The sequence below is a fragment of the Paroedura picta genome, chromosome 6 (assembly GCF_049243985.1).
Source record: "Paroedura picta isolate Pp20150507F chromosome 6, Ppicta_v3.0, whole genome shotgun sequence".
Lineage (NCBI taxonomy): Eukaryota > Metazoa > Chordata > Lepidosauria > Squamata > Gekkonidae > Paroedura > Paroedura picta.
In genome coordinates, this window is record NC_135374.1 from 15,541,438 (window position 1) to 15,559,031 (window position 17,594).

At 47.0% G+C, this 17,594-nt stretch overlaps 1 protein-coding gene across 4 annotated transcripts in view; it reads left to right on the plus strand.

Annotated features, from left to right (window-relative positions):
• The window catches only part of ARHGAP42 (Rho GTPase activating protein 42), a 202,307-nt gene that overhangs the window by 92,479 nt on the left and 92,234 nt on the right, over positions 1-17,594 (plus strand). For all 4 annotated transcript variants that reach the window (XR_013231712.1, XR_013231711.1, XM_077341501.1 and 1 more), the window contains exon 4: positions 6,357-6,428. Coding sequence is in view for 2 of the 4 variants with exons in the window: in XM_077341501.1 (XP_077197616.1) it covers positions 6,357-6,428 (72 nt within the window). In the remaining 2 variants the exon portion in view is untranslated. The remainder of the gene's footprint in view (positions 1-6,356; positions 6,429-17,594) is intronic.

Below are 17,594 nucleotides of genomic sequence, written 5' to 3' on the forward strand. Positions count from 1 at the left end.
CTCTTGGCCCCGCTTATTCAGGTTACTACCCTGCTCCCTGTGCAAAACTGTACTATTCCACATGGCTGCAGAAGTAATAAGGCCGCACAGTATAAAACAATTCACAAACTGACTTAGACAAGTGATGGGGACTTGTGGTCAGGACGTTTCATGCCAGACTGCAGGCTGGGGTTTTAGTTGTGGCAGGTTGGCCCACCTCTTCCTGCACCCACACGGGGGAGCATTTGGCCCAGTACACCTCATCAGCCACTGATTTGTGCTCCTGCATGGTTGCTGGGGCAGTGAAGTTCCCCCTGCGTAAACGGTCTATAGCAGTGGTCCCCCACCTTTTTATCACTGGTCAATGTCTGACAATTTTACTGAAGCCCGGGGAAGGGTAGTCTTTTGCCAAGGGATGTCGCTGCCACCTGAACCCCTGATCCACCTGCTTTCCCGCCGCCCACTGGGGAGCGCTGCCAGCAGCAGCTGCGCAGTGCCATGCAGTGCCACGGCGAGGGGGAGCCTCAGCCATGGCAGCTGCTGGAGAGCACCAAAAGTGAGCCAGCAGCAGAGTGGCAGGGCAGCCCCTGAGGCAGCAGCTGGGGAGGAGGACAAGAAGGAGTTACGGACCGGTAGCAACTGATCTACAGACCGGTACTGGTCTCCGGACCGGGGGTTGGGGACCACTGGTCTATAGCATATTGTAATTAGGATTCCATTATGTAATTTCTGTTCATACTTATGCTGTGCTTCTGTTTCTTTCCGATGGTTCTAGACTTCTAATCTCTGAGTGCATTCATCTTCGAATGTCCCATTTTGTTGATTGTACTGACTCCTTACGGGTGATTGACCTTCAGTCCTGTGTGGAAGGCAGACTATAAATAACGTAAATAAATAAAATCTGCAATCTCCTGTTAGGAAACACTGTAGTGTATCACATACCGCAAACAAATTGTGATCTTGCCCATAAAATCTGTTGGAAAGATGGCTCAGTGACAAACCCTGCATCTCCCAAAGTCATTTGTCAACTCCCTATAGGCCAGGTTTGCAGAATTTAATTGATCTGAAGAGTAATTGCTTATACCTTAGCAATCTCTTCTTCCCTCGTTTACTAGGACAGCTTTAAGCACTGACTATCAGAATGTCCTCAGTGGTTCATTTGGTATGTTAAGTACTTGCAAAGATGATAATTACAAATGAATTGGGCCCTAGTCCACCAAAGCTTATGCTAAAATAGAAACCCGTCTGCCTTTAAGGTGCCATTAAACTCTTGTTTGTTGTATGATAAATGAAAATTCCCCCTCAAATACAAACATTATCTAGGCGGAAAAATAGTCATATTAAGTTCTGAAGCCGTATCCCACCCCTCCTTCCACCCTCCAATTGATCACCAGAGTAAATCAATGTGCAAGTACTAAAACTTAATTACTATAAAATAACTGCAGTTCTGGGAACATGTGTTTTCTGCTTTAAATATTTATAAGGTTATGAAAAAAAACAATTACAACAGACTTTCATCCTCACCAATGTAGACTTCCAGGACAGATGGTATGACTATTGAGACTTCCCATCTAGTCAGATGATTAGTAATAAATGCAGAAAGAGGATGTATGATAGTTGACATATTTAAAAATAACATGAATGAATGAATAGCCAAATAAATTTTGGGTAGCTTTCTGTGTAAGCCCACCTTCAACTTTAAAGGACATTAATTTACATTAAGCTACCATATGTTGCTGGGGGGTAAACGGTAATGACTAGGGAAGGCACTGGCAAACCACCCCGTATTGTGTCTGCCATGAAAACGCTAGAGGGCGTCACTCCAAGGGTCAGACATGACCCGGTGCTTGCACAGGGGATACCTTTACCTTTACCTTTACCAAATGTTTGGTCTCAAGAAAATGTTCGTTTTGTACCTTGCGTCAAATGCACGACAGTTCTGTGCATGTCTACCTAGAAGTAAGATCCATGGTGTTCCATGAGGATTCATTGATGCTTCTGCCATGTAGAGCTTGGAGTGGAGTTGTTCTCTCTTGCCCCTGAAGGACGGACCAGCACTAATGGGATGAAATTAATTCAAAAGATATTCTGGCTAAACATCCAGAAGAAGTTCCTGACAGAGTGGTTTCTCAGTGGAATAGGCTTCCTCGGCAGATGGTGGGTTCTCTATCTTTGTAAATTTTTAAACAGAGGCTAGATAGCCATCCCCCCTTCAAGGATCGCTGCCTTGTTGTGGCAAGGGGGCTTGCGTAGTTCAGTGAAGCTATGAGCTATACCGTGCAGGGCCACCCAAGACGGACAGGTCATAGCTGAGAGCTCTGACAAAAGGTGATCCACTGGAGAAGGAAATGGCAAACCACTCCAGTATCTTTGCCATGAAAACTCTATGGACAGTTCCAATAGGCATAACGATATGACGCTGGAAGATGAGCCCCTCAGGTCGGAAGGTGTCCAATATGCTACTGGGGATGAGCAGACGGCTAGTACGAGTAGTGCCAGAATGAATGAAGCGACTGGGCCAAAGCCGAAAGGACGCTCAGTTGTGGAAGTAACTGGTGGCGAAAAGACAGTCCGATGCTGTAAAGATTTTTATTCCATAGGAACCTGGAACGTCAGATCCATGAATCAAGGTAAGCTGGACGTGGTCAAACAAGAAATGTCAAGACTGAACATCGACATTTTAGGAATCAGTGAACTAAAATGGACAGGAATGGGTGAATTTAATTCAGATGACCATCAGGTATACTACTGTGGACAAGAATCTCGCAGAAGAAATGGAGTAGCCTTCATAATCAATAAGAGAGTAGGAAAAGCAGTCTTGGGATACAATCCCCAAAATGACAGAATGATCTCAGTTCGAATCCAAGGCAAACCATTCAACATCACAGTGATCCAGGTCTATGCCCCAACCACTGCTGCTGAAGAGGATGAAGTTGATCAGTTCTATGAAGCCCTACAACACCTTCTAGAAGCAACACCAAAAAATGATGTGCTTATCATCATGGGGGATTGGAATGCTAAAGTAGGAAGCCAAAAGATAACCGGGATAACAGGCAAGTTTGGCCTTGGAGTACAAAATGAAGCAGGGCACAGGCTGGTAGAATTTTGTCAAGAGAATACAATGGTCATAGCAAACACTCTTTTCCAACAACCCAAGAGACGACTCTACACATGGACATCACCAGACGGTCAACACAGAAATCAGATTGACTATGTGCTCTGCAGCCAAAGATGGAAAAGTTCTATCCAGTCAATAAAAACAAGACCAGGAGCTGATTGTGGTTCAGATCATGAGCTTCTTGTTGCAAAATTTAGGCTTAAATTGAAGAAAGTAGGGAAAAGCACTAGGCCACTCAGGTATGAACTAAATCATATCCCCGACGAATACACAGTAGAGGTGACAAATAGATTTAAGGAATTAGATCTGATAGACAGAGTGCCTGAAGAACTATGGACTGAGGTTCGCAACATTGTACAAGAGGTAGCAACTAAAACCATCCCAAAGAAAAAGAAATGCAATAAATCAAAATGGCTGTCTGAGGAAGCTTTACAAATAGCTAAGGAGAGAAGGGAAGTGAAAGGCAAGGGAGAAAGAGAAAGATACACCCAATTGAATGCAGAATTTCAGAGAAAAGCTAGAAGAGATAAGAATGCCTTCTTAAATGAACAGTGCAAACAAATAGAAGAAAACAATAGAATGGGGAGGACCAGAGATCTTTTCAAGAAAATTGGAGATATGAAGAGAACGTTTCATGCAAAGTTGGGTATGATAAGGGACCAAAATGGTAGGGACCTCACAGAAGCAGAAGAGATTAAACAAAGGTGGCAAAATTATACAGAACAACTATACAAGAGCGAGCTTAACATCCCTGATGACCACAGTGGGGTAGTTACTGACCTGGAGCCAGACATCCTGGAATGTGAAGTCAAATGGGCCTTAGGAAGTCTGAGCAACAATAAAGCTAGTGGTGGTGACAGCATTCCAGTTGAACTATTCAAAATCTTAAAAGACGATGCAGTAAAAGTGCTACACTCAATATGCCAGCAAATTTGGAAAACTCAATGGCCACAGGATTGGAAAAGGTCAGTTTACATTCCAATCCCAAAGAAGGGCAATGCCAAAGAATGTTCAAACTACCGCACCATTGCGCTAATTTCTCATGCTAGTAAAGTTATGCTCAAAATCCTACAAGCTAGGCTCCAGCAATATGTGGACCGAGAACTTCCAGAAGTACAGGCAGGATTTCGAAGAGGCAGAGGAACTAGAGATCAAATTGCCAACATACGCTGGATCATGGAGAAAGCTAGGGAGTACCAGAAGAACGTCTACTTCTGCTTCATTGACTATGCTAAAGCCTTTGATTGTGTGGAGCACAACACATTGTGGCAAGTTCTTAAAGAGATGGGAATACCAGAGCATCTTATTTGTCTCTTGAGAAATTTATATGCAGGTCAAGAAGCAACAGTGAGAACTGAACATGGAATCACTGACTGGTTCAAAATTGAGAAAGGAGTTCGGCAAGGCTGTATACTGTCGCCTTGCCTATTTAACTTGTATGCAGAGCACATCATGAGAAATGCGGGATTAGAGGAGTCACAAATTGGGATCAAGATTGCAGGGAGAAATATCAACAACCTCAGATATGCAGATGATACCACTCTAATGGCAGAAAGTGAAGAGGAACTAAAGAGCCTGTTGATGCGGGTGAAGGAGGAGAGTGCAAAAGTTGGCTTGAAACTCAACATCAAGAAAACAAAGATCATGGCATCCGGCCCTCTCAATTCATGGCAAATAGATGGGGAAGAAATGGAGATAGTGACAGATTTTATTTTCCTGGGCTCCAAGATCACTGCAGATGGGGACTGCAGCAAAGAAATTAAAAGACGCTTGCTCCTGGGGAGGAAAGCTATGGCAAATCTAGACAGCATCCTAAAAAGCAGAGACATCACCCTGCCAACAAAAGTGCGTTTAGTCAAGGCTATGGTATTCCCAGTTGCAATGTATGGCTGCGAAAGTTGGACCATAAGGAAGGCCGAGCGACAAAGAATTGAGGCTTTTGAACTCTGGTGCTGGAGAAGACTCTTGCGAGTCCCTTGGACTGCAAGGCGAACAAACCGGTCAGTCCTAGAGGAGATCAACCCTGACTGCTCTTTAGAAGGCCAGATCCTGAAGATGAAACTCAAATACTTTGGCCACCTCATGAGAAGGAAGGACTCCCTGGAGAAGAGCCTAATGCTGGGAGCGATCGAGGGCAAAAGAAGAAGGGGACGACAGAGAATGAGGTGGCTGGATGGAGTCACTGAAGCAGTAGGTGCAAACTTAAATGGACTCCGGGGAATGGTGGAGGACAGGAAGGCCTGGAGGATCATTGTCCATGGGGTCGCGATGGGTCGGACACGACTTCGCACATAACAACAACAACAGATAGCCATCTGACGGAGAGGCTGATTCTGTGAAGCTTCAACGGGTGGCAGGTTACAGTGGATGAGCAATAGGGTTGTATAATGCAGGGGGTTGGACTACTAGATGACCCAGATGGTCACTTCTGTGATTCTATGATTCTCTGCATCTTATGTGACCCTCAGTGAAGTAGGTTTTGTGAAGTATGCTAGGCAGAGTGAAAGCCACTGCTCAGAATTGACATCAGTGTCATCAGGATGTGGGGATTTGAAACCAGCCTCCGTTAAACGTACCCAAGTTGGCATTATGGATGCCAGCCTTGTATATTTCTCCTATACAGGACTTGCCAGTTTTCAGATCTATGTCTGTCTGTCTCTTTCTATCTTCCCTTAAATTGCTATATGCTTTGTGTGCTTACTTAATGCTGGATGAAATCTGCAATTCATCTTTCAGTTTTGTAAGCCCTTTAGGTGCTCTTATGAGTTATATGAGTTATAAGTTGTTATGAGTTATAAGCAAAATTGGAGCAGACAATGATGCGGCGATGGAGAAGGTGAATTCAGTCTTGGGATGTATCAACGGCAGCATCAGATCACCATCACAAGATGTCATAGTCCCGCTGCCTACCAAATTAGTCCGACCCCACCTGGAGTCCTGTGTGCAGTTCTGGAGGCCTCACTTCAAAAAGGGATTTGGACAAAATGGAGAGGGGGCGGAGGAGAGCAACGAGGATGATCCGGGGTCAGGGGACCAAACCCTATGAGGAAAGGCTGAGGGACTTGGGAAAGTTCAGCCCAGAGAAGAGAAGGTTGAAAGGAGACATGATTGCTCTCTAAGTATTTGGACGGTTGTCCAAACCTGCTTGCTTTATAGATTTACTTCTGCAAATAAGTGGTGTGTGAACAGGATTTTCTTGTGTAGTTCAGACAACTACTAATCAAGTTCTTTGAACATGCTTTTTTTTTTTACATTTCAGATCCAGAATGCCAATGACGTTTTAATCGCACCACTGGAGAAGTTCCGTAAAGAACAGATTGGGGCAGCAAAAGTAAGTTCATGAATCTTATTGCTTTATACTGTAGTTAAGTTACTCCAGCACCGTCAACGGAGCTGCTTCATAGAGGGGAACGATAACCACTTGGCTAAGCATGAGAAAGCCACAGGGTTGACCAGGGTCTTGCTGCCCCCTGAAATAGCTTCAGTACCGACTGCAAGAATCCTGATGAGTTCAGGATGGGAGAAACAAGAAAGGATCTCATAAAACCAGCCTGCAGGTAGCTGCTCACCTGCTGGTAAGTGTTGCCCCAGGTGACCAGACCTGGAAATGTTTGCCCGATGGTAAGACTTGGGTTACGTCTCTCTTTTAGTATGTCAGTTGGCCACAAATTACTAGCGAAGCATGGGTGGACTTTTAGGCCAGCAAATATTGCTGTGTCAAATAACTTTGGGGATACAGGGATGGGATAAAATTTGTTGCATCCCACAATGTGATAGGGGAAAACAAGTTTTATTGAATGTAGATCCCTTTGCACAGTGGCTGCTTGTAAGGTCAAGCGCTGATTTTTCATTCTGGTCAGTGATGCTGTGTATGAAAAGCAAAATGCAAAGGGCGATTATAACCAGAAATTAGTTCAGTTTGGAAGCAAGATACACTAATAATAAATTCCAACTTGCTCAGGGCAGGTACCTACAGTAAAATCAGCATGCAGAATTAAAAACGTTCAAATGTCACATGTTCTGTCATCACTATGTTCCCATCTTGTCAAATACATATGGATTCTTGTAATATACAAACACATGTGCACATATATGTTATTTCTGCCACTGCTTTGTGTGCATGTAGGTTGTATGTCTGTAGTTTTGCAGCCAAGCTCTGACTTAGGGTTTTGGAGTGAGGGAGCTGTGTTTCTGTTGCATAATTTTTGAAGATACCCTTCCAGGTGAGGCTAAGGTGTGCACTGAGAAACAGCAGCCCAGCTTGCAGAATCATCATAATGTGGCTCAGATGTGGGAAACTAAACCTCCCAAGAGATACATTTTTTAGCCGTGCAAACAACTGTCATTCCCTAGATATTCATAGCCCCAAGGCTCTCTAGCACCGCCTCCCTTGAAAGCCACCCCTGTTAAAAATTAATAGGTGTTCTGTCGTCCCTTTGTCATTTGGAGTGGAGAGAAGGGTGCCTTGAAAATCCTAACTTTGAAATAGTAACTTTATAACTTAATACACATAAGAGAGAGAGAGAGCTTATTTTGTTAGGCTGGCAAACTGAAATGACTTCAGAGAGCAAAAGCACACAGTCTGCGTCCTTGTTGTTTATAGATCGCCTGTCCCAGTTGCACCTTGAAGTTTAAATATAGGTAGCACCTGTAATACTGAGTGACCTTTCCTCCGTTTTCATTTTAAAACTTTCTCCAGAAGCAAAATGTCAGAGGCCACGTGGCTTGAGAATTTTGCAACAACATAAAACCCAGCCTCGTCGGTTGTTGGCTGTTTATTAATATCTGTAGTATTCATTTGAGAAATCAAGGGTATGCATGGAAAATCCGTAGGACGCTTCCTGTGGTAAAGGACAGAGCCGCAGAGCAAATACAACTATTCCTCCCCCCCCCCCATACACACTTTCAGGCCCAATTCAAATGTCATATCAAAGCAAATTTGGTTGAGACCAGGCATAACCAACAGCGACTGAAGGGCCCATGCTCCCCCCTCCCTCCCAGAACTCCACCAGAGTGCTCTGGACCCGTTTGGACTTTTGCACTGTTGCATTGTTTATACCAGGGGTAGTCAAACTGCGGCCCTCCAGATGCCTATGGACTACAATTCCCAGGAGCCCCCTGCCAGCGAATGCTGGCAGGGGGCTCCTGGGAACTGTAGTCCACGGACATCTGGAGGGCTGCAGTTTGACTACCCCTGGTTTATACTATTATATTGTTATATTGTTATACTGTTACAGCCATTAATTAATATTATTGTACGGTTATTCATATGTTATAGATTGTTTCATGTATTGTTCGTATGTTCTGTGTAAACTGCCCTAGGCCTCCGGGGAGAGCGGTAAATAAACAAACAAATAAATAAATCACATAACCAAGCCAGTTTCTTGAGCCCCCGGAGTGCCACGGAAGTCAACCAGTGGACTTCAGTGGCAGAGAAAGAAATATAAAAGTCCAATATGTCAGGTCATCATAGTTTTGCCAGATCACCATTTAGTGAAGTTCAACCTGAGGTAAAAGAGGGATGCAGCCATTAAAATCTGCACAAGTTGCTATTGGTTTTCTGCTTTATTGATGTTTTGAATGGCTATTTTTATTGGTGCTTCTGGGTTTATATTGTAAACCACCCCGAGCTGCTTCATGTGGTAAGAGGGTCTAGAAGCCTAATTATTAATAATATAAATAACCAAAATAGTTACCTTCTGTTATTTATTTACGGTACTTCATTTATATCTCGCCTTTCTCACCTGCTGGGGAACCCACCCAGCAGCTAGCATTCTTCGCCTTCTTATCTTCACAGCTAGCGTATGATATAGGCTAGGCCAGGGGTAGTCAAACTGCGGCCCTCCAGATGTCCATGGACTACAATTCCCATGAGCCCCTGCCAGCAAATGCATATTCAGGCAGGGGCTCCTGGGAATTGTAGTCCATGGACATCTGGAGGGCCGCAGTTTGACTACCCCTGGGCTAGGCTGAGGGCAATTGAGCTTGGTCCAAAGTCAACCAGTGGACTAACGTGGCAGAGAGGGGATTCAGGCCTGTGTCTCCCAGAGCCAGCTTGGTGTAGTGCTAAGGAGCATTGGTACTCAACCTGTGGTCCTCCAGATGTTCATGGACTACAGTTCCCATGAGCCCCTGCCAGCAAACGCTGGCAGGGGCTCATGGGAATTGTAGTTCATGAACATCTGGAGGACCACAGGTTGACTACCCCTGCTTAGGAGCACGGACCTCTAATCTGGCAAGCTGGGTTTGATTCTCCGCTCCTCCCCCACATGCAGCTAGCTGGGTGACCTTGTGCTCACCACTGCACTGATAAAGCTATTCTGACTGAACAGTAATATCAGGGCTCTCTCAGCCTCACACACCCCACAGGGTGTCTGTTGTGGGGAGAGGAAAGGGAAGGCGACTGTAAGCCACTTAGAAACTCCTTCGGGTAGAGAAAAGTGGCATATAAGAACCAACTCTTCTTCTTGTGCCAACTGGAAAATTCTGTTGCTTTGCCGTAGCCAGCGCACAAAGAAAGATGTGGTTCCCTGAACTCACCATATGGAGGGCTGCTGGAAAGCCAAGCCTTTACGCTCTTATGAACAGGGTAAATCAGGGACGATCAGCCTCACTTCTTTAAATTCCAGCAAGAAGCTCGACTATGCCAGACCTTGCCAACGTTCCCTTGCTCCACTTCTGTTCTGACGTGTGCCTGTTCTTTATTTAGATAGTCACCTTGGTTACAGAAGCTTTGTTCTTTATCTCAGTGGTCCCCAACCTTTATTAGGCTGGGGACCGGCAGGGCATCGGGTCGCGCCCGCAGGGACCGCGCCCGCGCGGGCCACGCCCATGGTTCGGGCCGCGCCCGCGAGCCGCGCCCGGCCGCGCCCGCGGGCCGCACCCGCTGATCGGGCCGCGCCCGCGAGCCGCGCCCGGCCGCGCCCGCTGACCGCACCCGCGAGCCACGCCCGGCCGCGCCCGCGGGCCGCACCCACGGATCGGGCCGCGCCCGCGGATCGGGCCGAGCGGGCGCGGCCTGCACGGGCGCGGCCCGGCCCTGATTCCCTCTCCCCGCCCTCCCGCAGTAAGTAGCTTCCCGGGCCGCAAGCTTGCGGCCTGGGAAGTTTTTTACTGCGGGGGGGGGGCGGGGAGAGGGAGCCGCGGCCCGGCGCCATGGCCTTTGCGGCCCGGCACCGGGCCGCGGCCCGCAGGTTGGGGACCACTGCTTTATCTGAATGGTATTTATGTGCAGAGTAGAGTAGCCTTGATCTTCTAGAGCAGGGGAGGCCAAACGGTGGCTCTGCAGATGTCCATGGACTACACTTACCATGAGCCCCTGCTGGCAGGGGCTCATGGTAAGTGTAGTCCATGGACATCTGCAGAGCCACCGTTTTGGCCTCCCCTGCTCCAGACGAAACACCTACCCATCAAGCCGACGTCTCCTGCCACCTTGGCGCATTCATAAAACGCACCAAACATGGCAGCGTTCTCATTGACATTACTCTGTCTTTCATGCTCTCCCTTTTCTGTTTTATGCTCAGTTTTTGTTTGCTTTTTTAAATATAGCGGCATTCCCCCCCCCTGTAGGCTTCTCAGACGTGGCTCTCTGTTGGGTCCTTGGCAATTTATTCCCTCTGAATCATGCCGGGTGGAGAGCGGGGGAGAGTGACCTCCGCCGTTTATTGCACGAACCATCGGAAAAGCGGAGTGAGCTCAGTGGGAAAGGATTCCAGGCACGAAGTCATTTGCCTTATTTGGTCAATGTGGTTTGCTGGTCCCCAGCTGGTAATGTTGTTGAGATCACGGATTACCGTGTTGTCTGCTTTCAGGCCAAGCTCTTGCGGGCTCGTTCTTATCCCATCCTGTGGAGTGTTTGGCAATATTTGTTCAAGGGCTCCTTGGCCTTTTATTACGATCTGTCTCTGATCAAAGATGGAGAGGCCAACCAAGATGTTCTCATAGCAAGGCAAGGACCTTCTGCTTTCCTTCTCTCCCCCCCTCCAAACTGTCGTAACCTCTTGCTCTACCAGAAGATGGATTTGTTTGCTCTGTTTCCTTGATTCCGCAGCTACAATAAGAATAATTAGCATTTGTAGCGTGAAGGAGTGTGCATGCACATGAGGGCTTGTAACCCAGAATTAAACGTCATTGGTTATTAGTGCCACCGGTCTCAAACTTTGTTGTTAGCATTTGTATAGCACTTTAATGCTAGATAAGTTATCTTGGAAATTTCACAGAAGCCCTTTAGAGCAGGGGTAGTCAACCTGTGGTCCTCCAGATGTCCATGGACTACAATTCCCATGAGCCCCTGCCAGCAAATGCTGGCAGGGCCTCATGGGAATTGTAGTCCATGGATATCTGGAGGACCACAGGTTGACTACCCCTCTGTAGAGCACGTCATTATCATTGCCCTTAATTTTCATGGGAGCAGGGGGCTTAAAGTGTGGCTTTCCCTCTTTGTGAGCAGTGGGATCAACCTTGGACTTTCCAGTGAGGAGTTCATTTTGAAAATACATGGGCATTATAACAATGGAGACACTTGTTATGATGCAAATTGCTTTGATATGAACATCCATGAGGACTCTATGGTTTCAGTAGAAGAACAAGAAGAGCAAAACCCTCTATTTCTTCCTCACTATAATGCAACAGAAACTGAATCTCACCTGTTGATTGATATATTTATGATCGGATTTCTGTCCCACCACTTCTCCAAAGGACTCATGGCGGGTTACAAAGTAAAACCATAAACCTCCTAATAACCATACCCCTAAAATAGCAGCAGCAAGACTGGTATAAAACAGTTCTCTCATCCCCCTCCCGGAGCCACACCCCAACAGATGCACAGATGTAAGTGCAGGGATCTGATCCCATGGAGGGGCCCAGGTGATCTTAAGCTCTGGACTCAGCCAGAAAGCCTTGGCAGAAGAGGTGTGCCTTGCAGGCCCTGCATAACTGAAACTCCGACAAGGCCCTCAGCCCTTCTGGAAGCTCATTCCACCAGGTCGGGGCCCTGGCTTGGGTTGAGGCCAGGTGAACCTCCTTAGGGCCAGGGACCTCTAGCAGATTAGCACCTGCAGAGCAAAGAGCCCTGTGGGGAGCATAAGGAGACAAGTGGTCCCTCGGATAGGTAGGGCCCAAGCCATGAATGGCCTTAAAGGTTAATACCAAAGCCTAACAGAAGAAACATCTAACACCTATGATATCTGAAGCATACAAGATACTATTGGACCCTTTATCCCCCCCCCCCCCGACTCCATACCACCTTATCTTTCTACGGAGGATGCATTACAAGCAGAGACAAACGAGGGTTTGGATGTCACTTTATGAAAGACTAGTAAAAAAGCCCATTGTATTCCAAATACAATGGGCCCTAGCAGGGGGGTGGATTGCGAGGGACTGGCGAGGGCAGGGTGAGGAAAGGTAGCTTACCGGTGAGAGGGCTGTAGCGACGTCGGGCAGCTCCTTCGCGGCGGGCAGCTCCTTGGGTGGCTCCTTCTCGGCGGGCAGCTCCTTTGCGGTGGGCAGCTCCTTCGGCGGGCGGCTCCCGGGCGCGTTCTTCTTGCCGGCGGCCATCTTCTTGTGCCGGCGATGCGTTTTTAGAGGCCGGGGGCTCCCTGGGCGGCGGCGGGCGCGGCCCGCGGGTGCGTCCGGCGGGCGCGGCCCGATCCGCGGGTGCGGCCCGCGGGCGCGTCCGGCGGGCGCGGCCCGATCCGCGGGCGCGTCCGGCGGGCGTGGCCCGATCCGCGGGCGCGGCCCGATCCGCGGGCGCGTCCGGCGGGCGCGGCTCGCGGGCGCGGCCCGATGCGTGGGTGCGGCCCCCGCGGGGGCGGCCCCCACGGGCGCGGGCCGATGCCCTGCCGGTCCCCAGCCTAATAAAGGTTGGGGACCACTGGCTTAGAGGTTCTTAGAGGCTGGCTGGCTTGGAGCAACTGCGAGCTGCGCTACGCGCGGCTCGCAGTTGCTCCGGCAAGGAATCGGAGGGACCAATCGGCAGGCGCTTCGCGCCTGCCGATTGGTCCCTCCGATAGTCTGTCATGAGGAAGGGGCCAATCGGCACCCTTCCTCATCCCGGACACAGCCCGCCTTCCAAGGGCTTACTGGTTTATTTAGTCCGTGGCGCCCGCGGCGCCACGGGCGGTGTAAAGATTATTGGGGGCAAAGTAGAGCCTTGTCACCTTTAAACCTATCTGGGTTCATTGACTTCAGGGGAATTTGAAGAAATGTGTCTCTGTGCTTAAGATGGCACCCTAGGTCACACACGTGAGCTGTGTTTCAAATTCTTAGTCAACATGTTTCACCAACTACTAGGCTTGCAAGCCTTTTTGCTGGTACCAGTTATGTCACCAGGTGTTTTGTTTTTTTTTAAGCACTGTGTCATTTCTGGTGCAACAGTGTCAAAGGGTAACTCTAGGAATCAATGAAAATTCTGCAACAAAATCAGTTTGCAACAATTCCTAGAGCTACCCCTTAATCATATCTGGATTGTACCTGGAAGTGACAAAACAACATCAGCACCGTTATGCCCTCCACCCCCTTGTCCCCATCCAGCCCTTCCCACCAGCTACTCTGAATGTGGGTTAAGATCATCTGCGTATACTAAAACACAGCATTCATATCACTTGGCACAGATCCCTGCCTATTTAAGTCTTTTCCTTAGATTGTACACAGGGATCACCAAATGGAATAGTGTCAGAGCCATAATAAGGCAGACAATATTCAGAGAATTACAGGGTTGAAAGTAAGGGGGGGGGAGTTTCTTGGTTCCTTTGGAACAGGATTTTTCAACCATGATATTGTGAAACCTTGGTGTTTCTTGATGGCCCCAATGGATGGGAGTTAATTAATTTGTATTTAAAAGGTTGTCACTTGGAGGAGGGCAGGATGCTGTTCCCGTTGGCTACAGAGGAAAGGTCACGCAGTAATGGGTTTAAACTACAAGTACATACTTTGGCAAACTCAAATACTTTGGCCACCTCATGAGAAGGAAGGACTCCCTGGAGAAGAGCCTAATGCTGGGAGCGATCGAGGACAAAAGAAGAAGGGGACGACAGAGAATGAGGTGGCTGGATGGAGTCACTGAAGCAGTAGGTGCAAACTTAAATGGACTCCGGGGAATGGTAGAGGACAGGAAGGCCTGGAGGATCATTGTCCATGGGGTCGTGATGGGTCGGACATGACTTCGCACCTAACAACAACAACACAACGATATAGGCTAGATATCAGGAAAAAGATTTTCACAGTCAGAGTAGTTCAGCAGTGGAATAGGCTGCCTAAGGAGTTGGTGAGCTCCCCCTCACTGGCAGTCTTCAAGCAAAGGTTGGATACACATTTTTCTTGGATGCTTTAGGATGCTTAGGGCTGATCCTGCATTGAGCAGGGGGTTGGACTAGATGGCCTGTATGGCACCTTCCAACTCTATGATTCTATAATTTTTAATATATGTTTTAATTCATTAAACATTTATCAGGTGATATGACCGTATGTGGCCATATTGACCTGCCCTCCTTCCAAGGGCCAACGATGGGCCGTGAGGGGTGGGTGGGAACGTACACAGCTATTCTTCCCAGGCATATTCTGCACAATCACACCACTTCTGGGATTTCTCAAAGCTTGAAGAATGTTTCAGGGGTTTCTCAATGATAAAAATGCCAAGAAAGGGTGGTTCATTCTGTCACAGTCTCCTGGTTCACACAACACCATGCAAGAAACCCTTAGACTTTGGGGGGGGGGGGGGTTTAGATTTGAATCTAGTGTTAAAACGTTGGGAGGAGAGTAGATTTTGAGAACCGCCTGTTTCAGTTCAAATCATGCCTGGTTCCATTTGGTTTCTTTTTTGTGAGAATGAACCTAAGAACCTTTATTGCTCCACCAGTTTCTCATTTCTTAGAGCAAATGTTTCTCATCAAAATACATTTTTTTCCTTTTTCCTTTTGCATTGTATGGGAACAGATGGCATAAATGAATCCTCAGCAACAGCCCCCAAAATGAGAAAGATCAAGCTCCAATGTCAGTGACAGAATCGCAGTACGGAATAAAAAAGAAATGGAACGAGCCATTCCCTGTTTTCACATTAATGGGGTTTTTTTTCTGTGTAAAATTGGAGATGGAACGTGGTATCTCGTCACCACTTTGCCCATTGCTTGCTTTAGAGGAGTGACCTTGGTATTCTTTAGTGGTCCTACTTAACTTCCGATATCTGGTGGTCATGAGAATCACATGACCTGGAAGAGACCACAAAGGGCCATCCAGTCCAGCCCACCCACGTTCTCTAGGTCTTAAAAAATACACACTCCTGACAGGTGCTCATCCCATCTCCTCCTATAAACTTCTAGCAAAGGAGACTCCACCACCCTCTGAGTCAGCACTTTCCATGTATGAGCAGCACTCACAACCAGAAAATACTAATATTTAATATTATTTTCTAAAATTCTAATATTTAAGTGGAACCTCCTTTCGCATAATTTGAACTCATTGCTCCATGTCCTTGTCTCTAAATCTGCAGTAAACCAGTTGACCCCCTCTTCCTTAAATATAGCTATCATATCAAGGCTGTGCAAGCAGAAGGCCCCAGTTTCAATCCTAGCATCTCTGTGTGGAAGGGTCAGTCCGTGGGTGAACCACTGGAGACCCCTGTCTGAAATCCTGGCAAGCAGCTTCCAGTCAGAGAAGACAATGCTGATCTTCTGATTCAGCATAAAGCAGCTTCATGTGTAATATTCACAAGAGGTAACATTGCTCGGGGTCTTATGCATACAAGATAGTTCCCTAAAGCTACAGTCCTGACCTGGATAGCCCAGGCAAGCCGGATCTTGTCCAATCTTGGTAGCTAAGCAAGGACAACCCTGAGTAGTATTTGGATGGGAGACCTCCAAGGATTTGGGTGGTGGTTTCTCCAAGGAACATGATGAGGAGGCAGGAAATGTCAAACCACCTCCAGACATCCCTTGCCTGGCTGCCTTGCCTTAACAATCCTCTAATCTCCTGGCTGTACTTCGCATGCCATATGATAAATAAAAAACCCATTTATTCCCACCTTTCTGCCTTACCAAAGCTGCCAAGGTGGCCAGCGATTTAAAAGCCTTGATAAAATTACATTATGAACCCTTACAGTCAGACGCACATCCTAAACATTACAGCATTTTAAAAAAATGCAGAACAAAGTTTGAGTTCCATGTCACTTGGGGGGGGGGGGGGGGATGTCGGTCTTCAAAGGTGCCGCCGGACTTGATCTTTGTTCAGCATTAAAAAAAACTTCTTAAAGTATTTTTTAAGAAACAGCTCAATACACAGAGAACAGATAAAACACACGTGATACATTAAAACAGTGGTTAGGAAGGAGGGATTATTCCGGCAACGCTCAAGGAGACGGTGTACGTCTTCACCCACTTGGGAATCCAACAATCTGTGTATTGTCTCCTAATCCTGAAACGACGCCATCCGCCTCGTGAAGGATAGACCCAGCTTACAGTTCTGATGAAGGATCACTAATCTCTAGATGGGTAATGACCGTCAGTGTTGATGCAATCTTCCCGGCATTCAGCCTAGAAGGGCCTCCGTTTGTATACTTGCTTACCGTGGCCCTGAAGTGGATTCAGCGTAGAAGCAGTGGCCAAGCTGGAATCTTCTGGTTATTGCTCTGCTTGTATGAGAAGAAGGGTCGAATGGCCCCGATTAACCTTTGGCACCGTTCACCTTTTTCTTTTCCCATTTGTAAACAGGAAGACAGTTGTAAGCAATCTCATGCGTGAGCCATGAGGTTATGTTCTCATAAGATGGGCCTGGCACTCCAACTAGGAAAGGACTGTGTGCTCCGATGTTACTTGATGCGTGCCTGGGAAAATTTTGTTTTCTCCAGCTTCTGGTTGGTCGGAAGGAGCAGCACGAAGTTTGAGTCGAGTGGCCCCTTTAAAACCAACCCGGTTTTATCTGAGGTATAGGCTTTCGTGTGGGTGCACACTTCTTCAGATATAATGACATGGAAATTACTAGTTTATACGTAAATGTAGTGGGTGAGCAGTAAATTGGCATACAGCATAATGGAAATGTTTAACAGATTCGAGGGCAATTCAGGTTATTCGGATTCTATCCAAAACTATTCCAGACAAATGCAAAATGGTCTGAATTTTTTTCCTGCACACATGTCTATCCAATTTATGTTTTTCTGACATTTAGTTCTTCACCAAAAAGGCACTACTACTACTACTACTACTACTACTACTACTACTACTACTACTACTACTACTACTACTACTACTACTACTACTATTATTATTATTATTATTATTATTATTATTATAGTTGGTTTTTATACCCCACTTTTTACCACCCTAGGAAGTCTTACTAGTGGCTTACAATTGCCTTACAATTGCCTTATAAGTGGCTTCCAATTGCCTTCCCTTCCTCTCCCCACAACAAACACCCTGTGAAGTACGTGAGGTTGAGAGAGCCCTGATATTACGGAAGAAGAGTTGGTTCTTAGATGCTGCTTTTCTCTACCCAAAGGAGTCTCAAAGTG